Source organism: Schistocerca americana, chromosome 11, assembly GCF_021461395.2.
Source record: "Schistocerca americana isolate TAMUIC-IGC-003095 chromosome 11, iqSchAmer2.1, whole genome shotgun sequence".
Lineage (NCBI taxonomy): Eukaryota > Metazoa > Arthropoda > Insecta > Orthoptera > Acrididae > Schistocerca > Schistocerca americana.
This window is the reverse complement of record NC_060129.1, coordinates 204,450,729-204,468,852: the sequence shown is the minus strand read 5'-3', so window position 1 is coordinate 204,468,852 and position 18,124 is coordinate 204,450,729. Positions and strand designations below refer to the sequence as shown.

At 44.3% G+C, this 18,124-nt stretch overlaps 1 protein-coding gene across 1 annotated transcript in view; it reads left to right on the top strand.

Annotated features, from left to right (window-relative positions):
* The window catches only part of LOC124553563 (neuralized-like protein 4), a 282,401-nt gene extending 269,165 nt beyond the window's left edge, over nucleotides 1-13,236 (top strand). Inside the window, exons 33-35 of the mRNA XM_047127409.1 lie at nucleotides 2,895-3,052; nucleotides 9,162-9,279; nucleotides 9,961-13,236. Of these exons, the coding sequence (XP_046983365.1) occupies nucleotides 2,895-3,052; nucleotides 9,162-9,279; nucleotides 9,961-10,189 (505 nt within the window). The 3' untranslated portion in view covers nucleotides 10,190-13,236. The remainder of the gene's footprint in view (nucleotides 1-2,894; nucleotides 3,053-9,161; nucleotides 9,280-9,960) is intronic.
* The last annotated feature ends 4,888 nt before the right edge of the window (nucleotides 13,237-18,124 follow it).

The following is an 18,124-nucleotide window of genomic DNA, read 5'->3' as shown; positions in this document are numbered from 1 at the left end:
ATAATAATTCCAATTAGGAAGAAAGCAGGTGATGACAGGTGTGAAAATTACAAAACTATCAGTTTAATAAGTCACAATTGCAAAATACTAACACGGATTCTTCACATAAAAATGGAAAAACCGGTAGAAGTGGACCTTGGGGAAGATCAATTCGGATTCCGTAGAAATTTTGGAACGTCCAAGGCAATATTGACCTACGACTTATCTTAGAAGATAGCATTTATAGGCTTAGATAAAGCTTTTGACAATTTTGACTGGAATACTCTCTTCAAAAGGGAGGAGTAAAATACATGGAGAGAAGGACTACTTACAATTTGTACAGAAACCATACGGCAGTTACGAGAGTTAGAGGGGTACGAAAGGGAAGCAGTGGTTGAGAAGGGAGTGAGACAGGGTTGTAGCCTCTCCCCAATGTTATTCAATCTGTATATTGAACAAGCGGTAAAGGAAACAAAAGAAAATTTGGAGTAGGTATTAAAATCCATGGAGAAGAAATAAAAACTTTGAGTTTCGCCAATGACATTGTAATTCTGTCAGAGACAGCAAAGGAATTTTGTAGAGCAGTTGAATGGGATGGATGGTGTCTTGAAAGGAGGATATAAGATGAACATCAACAAAAGCAAAACGAGGATAATGGAATGTAGTCGAGTTAACTCGGGTGGTGCTGAGGGAATTAGATTAGGAAGTGAGACATTTAAAGTAGTAAAGGAGTTTTGCTATTTGGGGAGCAAAATAACTGATGATGGTCGAAGTAGAGAGGATATAAAATATAGACTGGCAATGGCAAGGAAAGCGTTTCTGAAGAACAGAAATTTGTTAAAACATCGAGTATAGATTTAAGTCATGAAGTCGTTTCTGAAAGTATTTGTATGGAGTGTAGCCATGCATGGAAGTGAAACGTGGACGATAAATAGTTTGGACAAGAAGAGAATAGAAGCTTTCAAAATGTGGTGCTACAGAAGAATGCTGAAGATTAGATGGGTAGATGACGTAACTAATGAGCAGGTATTGAATAGAACTGGGGAGAAGAGGAGTTCGTGGCACAACTTGACAAGAAGAAGGGATCGGTTGGTAGGACATGGTCTGAGGCATCACGGGATCACCAATTCAGTATTGGAGGGCAGCGTGGAGCGCAAAAATCGTAGAGGGAGACCAAGAGATGAATACACTAAGCAGATTCAGAAGGATGTAGGTTGCAGTAGGTACTGGGAGATGAAGAAGCTTGCACAGGATAGAGTAGCATGGAGAGCTGCATCAAACCAGTCTCTTGACTGAAGACCACAACAACAACATATTTGAGAAACATTTTGTAAGAACGTTTTACAGTTGTTGGTGGACAGATCTCTTTTCAACTCGTAACTCATAAATAGTTAGATACAATCGTCTCTGTAGGCAGGACGGGAGTTTTGTTAAGCTGTGTTCGGCTGCTCCCACACGTCGCCACTGTCGGCACCGCCCCTCACTCTGTGACTCCCGAGACTGCAGAGCCGGGGTGCCGAGTAGGCGCGACTCCACGACTGTGGGCGGAGGCCCCCGGCGACACTCTGTGCTAGTGCTTCTCTCGCCGCGGAGACTGAAGAGTGCGCTGTGGGAAGTTCTCGTGTCGATGTTTTTACACGCACATTTTTCGTCTGTCTGAGAGGAAGGAGTGAAAAGTTTTGTTCTGAGTGGACGGCATGTCTTACCGGAGTGACCTTCCATTTCACATCCTTGTACATTTTTACACCCAGGAGTTTGGGTGAGCTGTCCGATTCAAATTGTGACTTGTCCATATAATACTGAAGTGCACAGTTTTGCAGTTCCAAATATTTAAAGTGAGTTGCCTATATTTGTAAAATTTTCAAATTACGAAAATCTCGCTTGATATTAATTGTCATTATTCCAGGGGAAGAGAGACCCTTTGCCGAGACGTCAACCTTACTCGGCACGTAGGCGACGGTGAATTGATAGTATAAGAAAAATTTGGCACGGTTATTAGATTGGCTGGGTGACCTGTACACTAATGTGGAGAGGTAGCCAGTGGTGGGATCGGCTTTCTGAAACCGTCTGTACAATTATGTAGTTGAGGTCCTAGCCATTCAGCCTGGTGGGCACTCATTTGAGAGTAATCAGAAGTCACATCATTTTAATCACCGTATAAGCTTTCCAATCACACTCTTTTCTTTTCTTAACATTTTTTTTTCCACTTGTAATCTTTGTCCGTGTGAATTTAATTATTATTATTGATCTTTAATAATATGTAAACATTTGAAAATGCTTATCTATTGGTTAAAAACAAATAGAAAATAATCTATTTATAGTGACTTTGCACTGTAATCAAAATTGAATTTTTGTTGTAATATGTACTCTTTCTCTCACCCTTATTTATATCAAACGAACATTTAAAACGTGAATTCTTAAAGCACTGTGGACAAAATAATACAGGTGAAGATGTAAACAAGAGAAGAGACTGTAAGCAAAAAAGACATTCAGACAAAATGAGGAATAGAAATAATGTGTGCAGTAACACGGACTAAAATAAAAGATGATAAGACAAAAATAGAGGACGATAAAATGGAGGAAATTAAATGGAAGTTACAGCATAAAAATAAATAAAATCACCGGAACAAAGATTCCAAGCAGAAAAAGAATCATTAGAAGAAAACGAGAGCAAATGGAGAACTTAATACAGGGATTGAAATGATCCTACAGAGGAAGAGAAATAAAAAATTACATTTCGACCAAAGTCATTTTGATAAAGATTTTAAAAATTTCGTAGCATCTGACAAGATTGAAAGCGGAAACGGACAGATTCGTAAAGTAGATCCGACCACCGGAGCCGCTCCCGGTAAGTTCCGAAGTCTCGACGACGGCCACTCGGCCCGGCCCTCACGCCGCACCCCCCCTGCCGACAGGTTCCCCCTGAAGAGGCGGCCGAAGCCGTCCCCCCAGGAGGGCGGCGACAGCGCGGGCGCGCCGCCGCAGCCGTGCGCGGGTTGGCACGTCGCCTTCTGGGGCGCGCGCCTCGGCGACGTGCGGCAGGTGCTGGACCGCGGCGAGCTGCTGCTGCCAGGTGAGGGAGGAAAGTAGTCAGATGTGTACATGTACCAGAGGCCGTCCAGTGAGTAAAGAAGGTTTCACAATACAGGGGTACTCTTTAATAATAATAGTAATACCAATACTGACCTACTCATTTGGAGTAGTAAAATGGAGTAACACAGTCCTAGAAGCACTCAATACACTTACACGTTCACAGTGCCACAAATATAGAATACATCACATACATTCAGCAACAGAAAGATTCAAATTAAGCAGAAAGGAAGGAGGAAGGGGATTCATCGACATAAAAAACCTACATTATGGACAGGTAGACAATTTAAGAAAATTCTTTCTAGAACGAGCAGAAACTAGCAAAATACAGAAAGCAATCACTCATATAAATACATCGGCTACACCACTGCAATTTCATAACCACTTCTACAGCCCTTTAGACCACATAACATCAACAGATACGAAGAAAGTAAATTGGAAAAAGAAAACACTACACGGCAAGCACCCGTATCATCTAACACAGCCACACATCGATCGAGACGCATCCGACACGTGGCTAAGAAAAGGCAGTATATGCAGTGAGACGGAAGGATCCGTGATTGCAATACAGGATCAAACAATAAACCCCAGATATTACAGCAAGCATATTATTAAAGATCCCAATACCACAACAGATAAATGCAGACTTTGCAAACAACAAATAGAAACAGTAGATGACATCACAAGTGGATGTACAATACTAGCAAATACAGAATACCCCAGGAGACTTGACAATGTAGCAAAAATAATACATCAACAAATTGCCATACAACATAAACTAATAAAACAACACCTTCCCACATACAAGTATGCACCACAAAATGTACTGGAGAATGATGAATACAAAATTATACTGGAACAGAACTATTATAACAGATAAAACACCACCACATAACAAACCTGACATACTCACCAATAAAAAGAAGAAATGAACACAACTAATCGAAATATCCGTACCCAATACAACATATATACAGGAGAAAAAATTGAAAAATACATCCGACTGGCTGAGGAAGTCAACGACATGTGGCATCAGGATAAAGTTGACATTATACCAATTATACTATCAACTACAGGAGTCATACCACACAATATCCACCAGTACATCAACGCAATACAGCTACAGCCAAACGTATATATACAGCTACAGAAATCCGTAATTATTGATACACGTTCAATTACCTGAAAGTTCCTAAATGCAATGTGACATATACCGTACAGTTAAAAGGAAGTCACGCTCGATCAAGGTCCGTGTCACTTTCCAATTTTAACCAGACCTAAGGTTTGAGAAAGGAAAGAAGATAATAATAATACAGAAACTGAATTTACACATTTTGAAACATACTTTCTTTACTTTTCCACACAGTTGCCTTTGACATCGAGGCATTTGTCGTATCTCGGCACCGATTGTCTGTGCCTTCTCCGTACCGTACGGCCGCCCGGCTGTTCGACCAGAACGGGTCGCAGGGGCGTCCTCGGGTCTTCGCGGTGTGCCGGCAAAGTGCTCTTTCGATTTGGGAAATGGTAAACGATCTGACAGTGTCGGGTCCGGAAGGTAGGATGCTCGAGGGTGCTCCGCCGGAATCGCTCGAGCGGCGAGGCTCGTGTCTGCCGGGCGGTGTGCGGGTGTGCACTGTCGTGCTACAGAATAGTTTCCCGCGAGAGCTGGCCTCTTCGGCAGTTCCGGATAGCCTGGCGACAGTGTTGTAGAGTAGCACGGCGTGCGTCGCTGCTTTCTGTCGTGAAACAGAGTGCAAAACGGACGAGTATGACCGCTTTTTAGACAGCTGCTTCATTTGGGATGGGGTACGAGAGACCCGTGTTTCATCTCCTGTAACGATCTAGTCGGCAAACGTTTCACCGCCGCTTTCGTAACACTCCGAGAATGCTAACACGGCACACATTCTCGCAGGTTTCTGGCTGTACGTGAGCACGTGTGGCCCTCTGCTTGCACGGGGTTTGCGGTACCTCGAGTGCCGAGTCACAATTTCGTGCGCAATTGAATGACGACCTCCCTGACACCGGTTACGCGAGTCGCTAACCGATATTCGTCTATCCTCTCGAACGGTGCTATCCGCCTCGTGTTTTGGCCTATCTTTGGTGACCGAAGTTTGCCCCGACCTATCTGGGTCGTGAACGTATGTTCTCCCATTCTTAAATGTTACGTCCACTTTCAGACACTGCTTGCATTCCTTACACTTCACCATAAATGGCAACGAGTCTTCGGAAAAATTTACTGGGTCTAACATTATCCACCTGCAGAAAACAAATAACTCCTCGGCAACTCGCACACGGTGGTATTCGCAGTGGCCACAGTTCGGGACGCAGCTGTCTCCGACGAACCGCGTGGTGAGGTCCGACTTACGACTCTTGCGCCAACTGCCTGCGTCACACTTGGCGCCAGAAGCCGACGGGGGCTGCCACGAGATGGGCAGACGGACTGTGTGTGTGCAAATATTCTTTGCTTTCTGGATGGTCCTTGTAGTTTAACTTAATGTGGTACACTTAATATGACTAGACTTTATGAAAGGCTACTGTATTACGCTGACAGTTGTAATTATAAAATAACTTTGAGCAATATATATTTAATGATTTATACTATGTCTACGCTTATGTTGTGTCTGTATGTTGCATTACACTGTCGTTGAGACACGCACGCGTGACTGAAGGGCTGTGTAACGTAATGTAGACAATGTGACATACGGAGGTCTGGCTAAGTCCAGGAGGGATGCACGGATAGCCAGAATGGTCGAGGTGACCACTTCAATAAGCAGGAACTTCTGCTTCGACTCGTCGTCTGGCGCGTATTCCTTGTGTCCGGTGCCGATTCCGTGTGTCACTAGCAAAATATGCAGCTGAGAGCCATATCCGCGATTTGCAACCTGTTCTGTAATTACATTTTATAAATTGTGGAAATATCATGTAACAGCTTAAGCTGCTGTTAAATTTATTCTTTATTGTCCCAGCAATTTTGGGCAAAGACTATTATCGAGCACAGATTTTTGTTAACAGCAAGACTTGCATACATACATACAAACATACATACATTACATTACTTTACATAAAAAACCCAACCAGAAGTATAAAAATTAAAAATACTTTTTATTCACACAAAAGGAATCACATGACGATACATTAAATAGAGATGCCACATTTTTGACGTGTTTTCGTTATGTGTATATGTATGTAACTGTTTCTGTAAACAGAAATCTGTGCACCATAATGGTGTTTGACCAGAGACAGTCATACAATAATCAATAAATTCAACAGCACTTAAGATGTTACATGCTCTAATTTCTACACTTTGTCAACTGCGGAACACGATCGACAAAAAATATTTCGTTACTGTTTCTGTTTTGTTTATAATCAGGCAATTTTTGTATAAACATTTACTAAACTGGATTGTAACACTGATAATGTGTGTCAAACATTCTAACAACACAGTGAGAAAAATAGTAAAAACGAAACAATGCGTACACACAGAATATCGAATACAGTGACCGAAGAAAGAAAATTGCGGCACCGAGGAGGAGTCGTGCGACGTGAACAAAAGTTTGTGGGCACGTTTCTACACCTGAAAGGTAAAGTCAGTCTCATAAAGGAGGCGTTAGTAATGCCGCTACGAGGGTGCAAATCGGGTTCGCTTCGAATACGTGTCGTCGTAAGCACCGGTTACCTTCGATATCGGACGTGGCGAGCCGACGTTAGTCGTGAATGGCTCTGAGGCGACAAAGCTACCGTTATCCACACCTCACTCGGTGCGAACGAGGTCTCGTAATAGGGCTACAGGAAGCTGGACGTTACCGCTGCAGTATTACAGAAAGACTCGGGAGGAATGTAGCCACCGTACACGACTGCCGGCAGCGGCAGCGGTTATGACGACAGGAGGAGACCCGGCTCCGGATGGCCGCGTGGCACTACCGAGAGGGGAGACCGTCGCGTTCGCGTGCGGCCCGAGTGCACCGTACTGCAGCTGCAGCGGCAATCTGAACAGCAGCTGACACCACAGTGACACAGTCAACTGCTACAAATCAGTTACTTCGAGGGCAGTTCTGAGCCAGATACCCTGTAGCGTGTGTTTCACTGACCACAAACTACCACCACTTGTGACTCGAGTGGAGTCGAGCGAGACCTCGCCGGAAGGCAGGGTGGAGGTCTGTGGTATTTTCAGAGGAAAGCTGGTTCTGCCTCCGTGCTGGCGGCGGCCGTGTGCCGGTTAGGATGAGGCCGGTCGAGGGCCTGCAACAGACACGTCTGCGTGCCGGACGCACTGAATCGACACTGGGAATTACAGTCTGGGATGCGATTCTGTGGGACGGCAGGAGCACCCGCGCGGTTACCGTATTTACTCAGATCTAAGCTGCACTTGAATGTAAGCTGCATCTGAAAAAGAGACTCAAAATCGAGGGGGAAAAAAAATTATCCGATTCTAAGCCGCTCCTGAAATTTGAGACTCGAAATTCAAGGGGAGAGAGAAGTTGTAGACCACCCCTCCAAATAGAAACAAAGTTGCTCCTTTTTAATATGAGACACAATTTAGGTCGAATGAATGACGATACAGCTACAGTAGTTTGGTTCGAGTCGTAAGCTTAGCACTTAAGCTTTACCAGGTAGCCATTGATATACGTCAGACGCTTCGTCCGTATTTACACGGGTACCCTTCCTTTTTCACGTGCTTTGTCTGGTTTGAATCGATTGCTATATTTTGCTTTGACCTGATAAGTGCCGTTCTCTTTGTTATAGGTGTTTGCGTCACTCTAAGCTGAAAATGCATTACTGTACTGTGTCGTGCATTGTTTGTCACATTCTGATAATTAGTGTTTACGGCCTGTTGCCGCTCGCGGCACAGCTTGCTTTTGTGCGCGCTACCACAGCTTACAATAAAAAAAAAAAAAAAGAGAGGAATCGTCTCATTAGCGAAACAATGGCAAGAGACTGCTATTTGTTGTTACTTACACTGCTGCATTCTTTGATAATGATCAACAAGAACCAAATAATAGACGGCGTATGATAGAATTTGTTCCGAACGAGAGTTTAGCGAAAATTTTTCTCCGTTTGAAAACCTTTGCAGACGCCTCTTTAGTACATTACATTCTGCACAGATGGTAGTGATCTTAGATTCGTGCTTCATTTATGACTGTATCACTATTCAGCATAAGAGTAAAACATGACATTATATGTATATTCTTCCGCGTTTGCTGTTGTCTCACTCTAGTTTCGTAGTTTATTAGGCAGACAGGATTTAAATGACATAGCAGCAAACACGAAAGAATACATGGCATAATGTTTACATTCTTCTACCTTTTCTTTTAATTTATTTACTGACGCATAGGTTTTGCCGTCAGTATTTATCTTTGTGCCTGCAAAGCATGCCTGTGTAGCGCTACAATATTAGACGGCAGAAGTTAGTTGCTGCGGCACCTACCAACATTTTTCAGAACTTCCACATACTTTGCACTCGAATCTAAGCCGCACGCGGTTTTTTCGATTACAAAAACTCGAAAAAACGTTCGGCTTAGATTCGAGTAAATACGGTATTCCACGCACCCTGACTGCAAATCCGTATGCCAGTCTAGTCATTCGACCCGTCGTGCTGCCATTCGTGAACGGCATTCTGAGGAGCGTTTTCCGACGGCACAACACTTGATCGCATACTACTGTCGTAATGCTACACACACTAGTGCGTGTCGAACGTCGCCTCGGCCTGCTCGATCGCGAGATGTGTGTGTAACCGAACACGTACGGGGCACCGTCGGACGATAACTCCGGTGGCGTCCAGAGACGGCATTAACCGACCCCGTATCGACTGACCGAGTGCGACGGGCCGACGTTCTGCTGGTTAAACCAGTTATTAATGTACCTGCATTTCGCATTTGCAATGCCTTATGTTCATCACTTACATATGTTACTTAGACAGTGGTATACTCTCGAAATTACGTTACTCTACATTAATTATTTATTGGTGTTCTAATTTTTTTTGTTTTTATGTATTTATTTATTTTTTTATTTTTTTCCCCCCTATTAGTGTACAAGACGAGGTGTAGAAATAGTTTTCCAAACTAATGACTCCGTTTTGCTTTGGCGGTGGACAGGTGAGCTGGGCCTGCAGCGGATGCGGGACAAGTCGGACTCCGAGGGCTCGCAGCTGGTCTTCTCTCCGGACATCCGGCACGCCGTCAGCAAGACGTTGCCCTGCCGCAAGAAGTCAGAGTGAGTTTTGGAGTGGGCCGCGAGTGAGTTTTGGAGTGGGCCACATTTGTAGCACGAGAATGTCGTACACTTATCCGTTTAGTGCTCGCTTACCGGGTGGGCAGAAACGAGTCGATAGCGAGGTCAGAGCCGAGTGGGGGACTTCGAATTGGGCAAAATTTTCTGGATATCCTAGGATAAAGGTGCACGGTTGAGGAACTGTGGCTCTAAAACGGCAACGAAATGGGGACAGGTACGACGTGGAAGCCCGTACATTGAAACCGATCTCCCCTGCCTCCTGCCCCTTATACAATGGAGACTGTTACTTACTAAATAACTGAAGATAATGGGTTCGACTCCACATCCTAGCGAGGCAATCGAGCTGAAAGGGCAAAGATTTGATAAAATTTCAGTTGCGATCTGAAGACCTTGCTGTCTTGCACGGACACCATTATCGACAACAATCTCATCACCATTCTCAAATATGGCTATAGTCATCAAATGTTGTCATTATCATCATCACGAAATGCCATCGTCGTGGTCATCACCCTCATTAAATCGTCATGTCGTCATCATCGCCCTCATCGAGTCATCCTTATCTCGTAGTCATCCTCGTCAAGTTGACATTGGTGTTATCGTAATCATTATAATCATCATCGAGTCTTCATCACTCGAGTCGCAGTACAATTCTTCTCCTCGCAGATTCCTGGACCCCAAGACGCGGCAGCGGTACCGTGCGTGGGCGGCGTTCCAGGTGCTGGTGCAGCCGGGGACGTACAAGGTGTCGGCTGCGCGGGCGCCAGCCCAGGCGGAGGCGGAGGAGTGGGTGACCAAGGAGCGCGGCACGACCGTGCTGTCGGCGCTGCTGCTGCGGCTGCGCCCGGCCGACGACGACGCGGCGCCCGCCACGTCCGCCGAATGCCGCGGCTGAGCCGGGCCGTACTGCGCTCCGCTCTCCCACTCTCGCCGGTTTACGCTTTCTCGTTTCTGTCTTACCACGCCAGTATTTGCAGACGCCGCCCCTCCCGACAGGGCACGCCGACCGTGCCGTCGCGCGAGGCTAGACGTGTGGCGGGGGCGGGGTCGGCGTTTAGCTTCCGCCCTAACTGCAGTTGCTGCGCTCGCCTGTACGAGCACGCCGAGCGCTCCGCCTGGAGGTGTGTCTGGTGACTGGGAAGACCGGACAGCTGAAATACGTACCTCGATGCCTCGATACGGACTTGAACTAATGAAGAGTGAGGTATGACGATCCACCCCCGCCCGATTCTCTCCCACTGAACTGTGCACGTGGAAATGTTTCCTCGTCATTCGATATACGTCCATAAGGGTCTCTTATAATTTTGTTTTCGTGTGCCTCTTTACAGATTTACGATAAGAGACATTATTTGAAACATAACGCAGTTTACTAAAATGTAGACTTTAACGGCCGGAAATATCGTGTCCATTACAATTATCCGGGCTGTTAAGCTGTGGTCGGTTGACGAATTCTGTGTCAGTTCCCAACGTTTCGTCTCCGACTGCGGGAGACGTCTTCGAGGGGGTCGGTAGCTCGCTACTGACTGAGCCGGTGGGTGTGTCGGAGCTTCCGTCGAGCTACGGACCCCCTTGAAGACGTCTCCTGCAGCCGGAGACGAAACGTTGGGAATTGGCACATAATTCGTCAACCGACCAGGGCATAACAGCCCGGATAATTACAATGGACATGATAACACACTTAATGAACAGCTAGAAGGCTTGAGGGGTCTATATGAATGGGAAGACTGACTACACTTTTCTAAAAGGTGAGAAATGTATGACTTAGTGTGTTAGAACAAAAGTGGAAGATATATGCCCTCTATGAGTTTAGAGAGAGATACAAGCACACCAGCCTAAAGAAAAAAAAGGTGTGCATGAGTGTGGCCTGCAACCCCCCCCCCCCCCTTCCTCACGCGCGCACACACACACACACACACACACACACACACACACACACACACACACACACACCTACACCTATGTACACACTTTAAATTTTTACACGTATTACAGTAAGACAGAGAGAGAGAGAGAGAATGCATAGCAATATCTGCCTGAAGGACTTGTTAAATTGCATTTTACTTCGTCACCCAGAAGTTCTCATTAAAAACAAAGAATCTTGTATAAAAGATGACGGTAATTAGCCAGTTTGAGGTGTCCCTAATGTATTGGAAGACAGGGTGTATTATTCAGTAGTTGACAGTATTACGAAACGGACAGATTGCTAAATCAAATAGATTCTCATTTTGATACTTTCATTTATTACGTAGACACGTGTAATTGTGTTCTCCCGAGAGCTGAGACTAGTCTCTCACTAACAGTCGACGGCTTTCAGTTCCTACGCTTAATACTCGTGTAAAATTATAGACGGCATTTTGTAACTGGAGCAAAGCAGCGATCGGAGTAACAGTCTAAAAGTCGAGTAGAGAGAATCTCGATCACGTTTTCAGATTTTTATTCACCAGCAACTAGTTTCGGCCATTTCCTCGGACCGCATTCGGGCTTTTCTCCACCGTAACGGGTGCCGGTGGCGGCAGACAGAGAGAGATCCGTAAAAGTGAGGATCTCGCCGTAGTCCGGCCGGTCGGAAAAATTAGGCACCGGACATCGATAAGAAGTCTTTCGTAGAGGGCAACTTACTGCAGAGGTACGGGTGCCGATAACTGAAGTTCCGACCGCGGGCCTACAGCTTGTGCCCCGTCTGTTCTCCCACACTGTTCTACGATTCTGTTCTGTCCGAAATATTCTATTAAAATGAAGGGATTTTAATATGTGAACAATTTTGTACGATACAATTATCGTATTTCACTTTAAATTCAAGTAATACGTGCCCACCGATGGAAATTACATTCGTTACGTAACGGCCCACCCTTGTACTTTCTTGTACAAAGTACAGTTCTGAACTTCAAAATAGTCACTTCGCTCACACACGTACGTATTCCACTCCCTTTTCACTTTTACGTACGATCGCGAGAAGCGTACGCATTAGTGTTCCGTCCCGTAAGTGCGTGTGCTCCGGCTCGACCGACTCGCCCGTCGGCACCGACGGTCCCCGGGTGCCGGTGTCTCCCTCCCCGCAATCACTTTCGGTGCCACGTACACTGAAACTGGCCGCCGTACGACTGCAAAATGTAAACTGGCGAAGTGCTCCTTTTTTATTACAATTTACCTGCCTACGTGGCCGACGTCACCGACGCGCAGTCGTACGGCGGTTCTCGACTCGGGATCGGCCGGTCCGTATTTTGGTGCCGGAAAAAGTTTTCGGCGGCACTATTTTACCGGCGAAGGGAGGAGACGTGGCGGTGTGACATTTCCGATCGCCAAACTCTGCACCTGTGTCCCGGTTTAAATACCGAACCTGTGCACAGTGTCTCGAGAAGTGACGGGGATGTCGAGTTCGGTGGCCTCTTCCGTTCTGTTAGGGAGGAGCGGGAGGTGTGCTGGCAACAGCCTTCACTCTTTCCCTCCTCGCGTCGTGCAGCATAAACACAGCAAAACACACACAGTATTACAAATATTGTGGTGGAGCGTGTTGTAAATAAATAAACAAAAGAAGAAAAACCATTAACAGCTCCACTGTGATGCAGCAGAGGAGTGTAAGGGTACACTCAATCTGTCCAGTATAGGACCAACATCTCTACTCTTAACATCGTCAACAGGTGCAGACAAAAGAGAGCTTTCAGAGTTAGAGCACTGCATGCCGCCTCCCTTTTCCCTCCCTCCCTCCCTCCCTCCCTCCCTCCCTCCCTCTCTCTCTCTCTCTCTCTCTCTCTCTCTCTCTCTCTCATCCAAACGCACACACCCAACACAAAAACCAACCTGTGCCCCTACATTCTGCTGGCTGGACACACAGTGCTGGGATTGCACTTCAGCTGGTGGGGTGGCGGTTATGTCGACGAGAGTGAGTAAGAAGAAAAGAGAAAGGGCGGAGGGGAGGGACGTAGGTGGTAGCAGGCAGGAAGAGAGGGCGGGGGGGGGGGGGGGGGGGGGGGCAGGGCAGGCTGTCGGCTTGGAGGGGGGGGGCAGGTTTGCCGGCTGGGAATGTAGGGGACACGTGTGGTAGGTGCACGGGCTAGGTACGTGATATATGGGTACCGGAGCCCGTGTCGTACAGTGCACGACGAGCGTGATGACAGGTACAGATCGGAAGATGGTGACGGGACGGGACGACGGGGAAGCGTCGCACGCGGCGTTTCGGGACCGCGGGTCGGTGGAGATAGATGCCGAGAGGTTTACAGGAGCGAGTGATATTTTGTGAGGATATCTCCCGTCTGCACAGCCCAGTAAAGTGGGAGCCCGAGGGTAGGATTCGGACGGCTCGCCCCGCGAAGCGGCCGCCGAACTAGAGCGTCTCGGGCGCGGCACCGCATTGTGCTGCCGGGTGTTCGACTCTGTTCTCGGCCACAGTTTGGCAGTGGCTGCCAGTTGTGGTGGGCAACTCGTCAGCTGCCAGCAAAAAAAAAAAAAAAAAATAAAATAAAATAAAATAAAATAAAATAAAAGTGCAGTAATTGCAGCAGAGTTTGCAGACGAGATGGCGGCTTTCACACGTGGCCCTAACTCTTATGGGATAGGATAGTCCTGGGACGGGACTGGAGTAGGGCGTACTGGGAGGCCGGATTGGGTAGGTTTTGCACCTGGGTCTTCTGCAGCAATATGATCCCTGTGAGTAATAACCAGACAACATAATATGAAAATTTGATAAAAATGTCACTTCGGTATCTCAAATGCCCGACGAAGTATTAGGGTCCACCGTGACGAGCGGAATACCTGTTACGGATTCCTCACAGACGGAGAAAGAAATTAACAGAAATATGTGTATTGCAACATTCTAACAGAAACACCCAGAATCTCGATCTTCGTTTGTCGTCTCTTCGAGTGGTGCGGGTCAGTTGTGTCCTGCCGAGTAAATGAAATCGGTCATTGTGTCTGAGCATTGGCTGTTTATTTTTTAAACAAATTTTGGAAATTATTCATTGGCCCCGGTAATATCCTCTTTAACTGGAAAGAGTAAAAAGGAATCTGATATTTTGTACAATACAATATTTGCACTTGCCTAGTGTACAAGGCTGCTAATATTAAAGAGAATTTTTGGAGAATCACAGTTGAAAAAATAAGGTTTTTTCTTTATAGATATATGTATCAGCCTGCATGTATCTGCATTTTACCTAAAGATTAAACAACACTAACTCTGTGTCCACAATGTACATCCCAGCGCTTGCACAAGTATGTAAGAGTATTTACCTTTACGATTATTGTGGCAACTTTTCATTTCGATCTGTTACACATTTTATGAGAGATTATTCGTATTCTGTTTCACACTGACTGATGATTAAAAATAATTTGTGTGACATTACTGTCTGAGCCAAAATAGCAGCTCTGTGTATCCTGAAGTCGTTTGTCTAAAGTTGTAACCTATCCCTTGTCAATCTCCTCTGCACCGTGGTAGTCTGATGTTCTAATTATCGGCTTAAAGTATTGGTGCTTTGTCTCGAGGTATTTGTCGATTGAATTCGCTGTTACGAAAACTTTAAAACTAGTTGTAATGTAACTTTTGCAATTACCTAGAAAGTAGTTGAATTTGTAAATTTTGTTTCAAACGTGCTGGGAGCATGGAATATGAAATGTTGTGTCTTGTATGTCCATGTAAGAGAACTGTATTCTCACACACTGAATCTTTTTTCCTATCTTTCAGCTCATAATCTTTGCCTGCACTACTTTGTATGATAAACATTTATTTTAAATGTAGTCTTTGCCAGTAAACTGAGGCACATACTAAATGGTTTTGCACAGAAACCTAGCTGTTATCTTCGTACGAGGAATACTGTCGAACTTAGATAGAACATTTAGCTTCTGTTATGAGGATGTAAAACAGGGCTCCAATTGTGCTCTCTGCAAAGAACTGAGCTTAGTTTCCACATTAACAAGTAATACTTATTTTCTGGAACATGAATATGGTTTCTAATTTTTATGGATATGTGAAACATAAACATCTTTTTTTAACCACATGTTCTATTGTGCTGATTTGCAGTGTAAGAAAGCACTACACTGTGCTTTATTTAATTCAGTAACTTAGTGCAGTGCTATCCCAATTTGTCTCCGAACCTGTCCCCTCGTACTGTGCCAATGATATGGTCTGACAACTTGCCTACATTTTCAACATGCCTGTGGCTGTAAGATTAGATTGTGAGCTGCAGAGGGCTAAAAAAATTATTAAGTACATTCACTTCCAAAGGTACATTTTTTTAAAAACTTATTTTGCAAAAACTTGCAAATCTTTTGATGCGCACTGTCTTGTTTTTTGTGCATAAGTGTTGCAAAGCTGTATGTAAAATTTGATGTTCAAACTGTGATTTATTGTTAAATACGTCTGTGTTATGTTAAAATAAAGTATTGATGTTAAAGGCAATGAAAACTATTTTGGTTTACACGGACGGTCCACTAATTTGTCAGCACGTCGAGTAAATTATTTGTGATACAGCACATCGAGAACTCCACTTGAATACCGTATTTACTCAAATCTCTGCCACACTTTTTTTCCGGTTTTTGTAATCCAAAAAACCGCCTGCGGCTTAGAATCGGGTGCAAAGTAAGCGGAAGTTCTGAAAAATGTTGGTAGGTGCCGCCATAACAGACTTCTGCCGTCGAAAGGGTCGAATATATGTAGCGCTACACAGGCATGCTTTGCAGGCACAAAGATAAATACTGGCGACAAAACCTCTGCGTCAGTAAATAAATTAAGAAAAGGTGGAAGACAGGCTTTTTTTCTCCGCTCAGAGTTTCGACCACTGCATTTTCGTACATTATCCAATGAAGTAAATACAAATTCCGCATTGTCCATCTTCGAATGAAGCAGCATTTCAATGTACTACAAAAATCCGACTGGAAAGACTGTTTGGGATGTTTGTCAATATGGCCAACTCTACGTTCTGAATTTTTTTCTATCTGTGGGAAGAGATGGTTGCTAATAGGGACTTTTATGAACTGTGAATCACATGCAGTATTCTCTTCACCATAAGAATAATACGAATATAAACATTTTGCCATGTATTCTTTCATGTTTGCTGCTATCTCATTTAAATCCTGTCTGCCTAATAAACTACGAAACTAGTGTGAGACAACAGCAAACGCGGAAGAATGTACATATCATGTCATGTTTATATTCGTATTATTCTTATGCCTCATAGTGATAACAGTCAGAAATGAAGCACGGCAATTGACTAGATTTTTAAATCTAAGATGACTCTTATTTCTGAGCAGAATGTAATGTACAAAAGAGGCGTCTGCAAAGATTCTCAAACGGAGAAAAATTTTAGCTAAACTCTGGTTCAGAATGTCTTCTATCATACGAAGTCTATTATTTGGTTCTTGTTGATCATTATCGAAGAAAGCAGCAGTGTAAGAAACAACAAATAGCAGTCTCTTGCCATTGTTTAGCTAATCAGACAATTCCTCTCTTTTTTTTTTTTTTTTATTGTAAGCGGCGGTAGCGCGCACAAAAGCAAGTCATGCCGCGAGCGGCGGCACTTCGTAAACACACAGTATCAGAATGCGACAAACAATGCATGACACAGTACAATAATGCATTTTCAGCTTAGAGTGACGAAAACACCTATAACAAAGAGAACGGCACTGATCAGATCAAAGAAAAATAAACAATCTATTCAAACAAGACGAAGCACGTGAAAAAGGAAGGGTACCCGTACAAATACGGACGGAGCGCCTGACGCATAGCAATGGCTACCTGGTAAAGCTTAACTGCTAAGCTTACGACTCGAACCAAACTACTATAGCTGTATCGTCTTTCATTCGACCTAAATTATGTCTCATATTACAATGGACCAAATTTGTTTCGATTTGGAGGTGCGGCTTAGATTCGGGAAATTTTTTTTTCCTTGATTTCGAGTCCAATTTTTCAGGTGCGGCTTAGATTCGAGTAAATACGGTAAATCTTTGTGGTCATTTGCTGTAAGCATTTGGGCTCGTATCAAAACTTTTGTGGCAATCTGTGATTTTTTAAATCAAATCATTCCGTTTGGTATTAACTTTTCTCTTAAGAAATTAATCTTCCCTTGTCCATTTGTCCCACTGTATCCTCTATTTCGTACCTCTCTTTGTGTGACTTTCTTATTTGTGGATCTGACACAATTAACAAAAGGCCTTCACATAAAATTATATTGCTTGCTCTTTGTGTTCCATCTAAAGAGTTGCAAAGCATTTAATACCAATGCATTGAAAGGGAATGTTATCAGTTTTCAGAACGAATTTTTGCCTTTAATTTGTATTATATATTTTGTCTAAATATTCACTCAGGTGCTCCACTCTATCCGTGTATTCACAGTCAAGATTAACACAGAATGGTTTTAAGATTTTTATTTTCCTCCTTGGCTGTGTGTTCCACATTGTGACTGTATCCAGAGGTCTTAAACGTTGCATTTACTGTCACAAAATTGCTGGCACCATCACTTGTACTTTTCTGCCACTGATGCAGTTACAGGTAACCTCTAATTTGGCTACGATAATTAATTTGAGGCATTCCACTTCCAGTTCTACAGGCATACTCGCGAGCCACTGTACGGGAGGGTACCCCGCTGTAGTGTTTCCTTTCCTCGGGGTTCTGCCGTGAAAATACAAAATAGAAAATCTGATTGGGTTTTGAATTTTGATGGAATAAGTTACAGGTAAGGCGGACTTCGTATTACTGATTGAGATCGTGCTGTAATTTGACTGTGCATGGCAGGCCGTGTCGGCAACACTACAAAAAGCGACTGTAAGGAAATAGAATCAGAAATAAGTCGAAATTTACCTTATAATTCTGTTAGAAACGTAGTATTTATTATAATATAGGCAA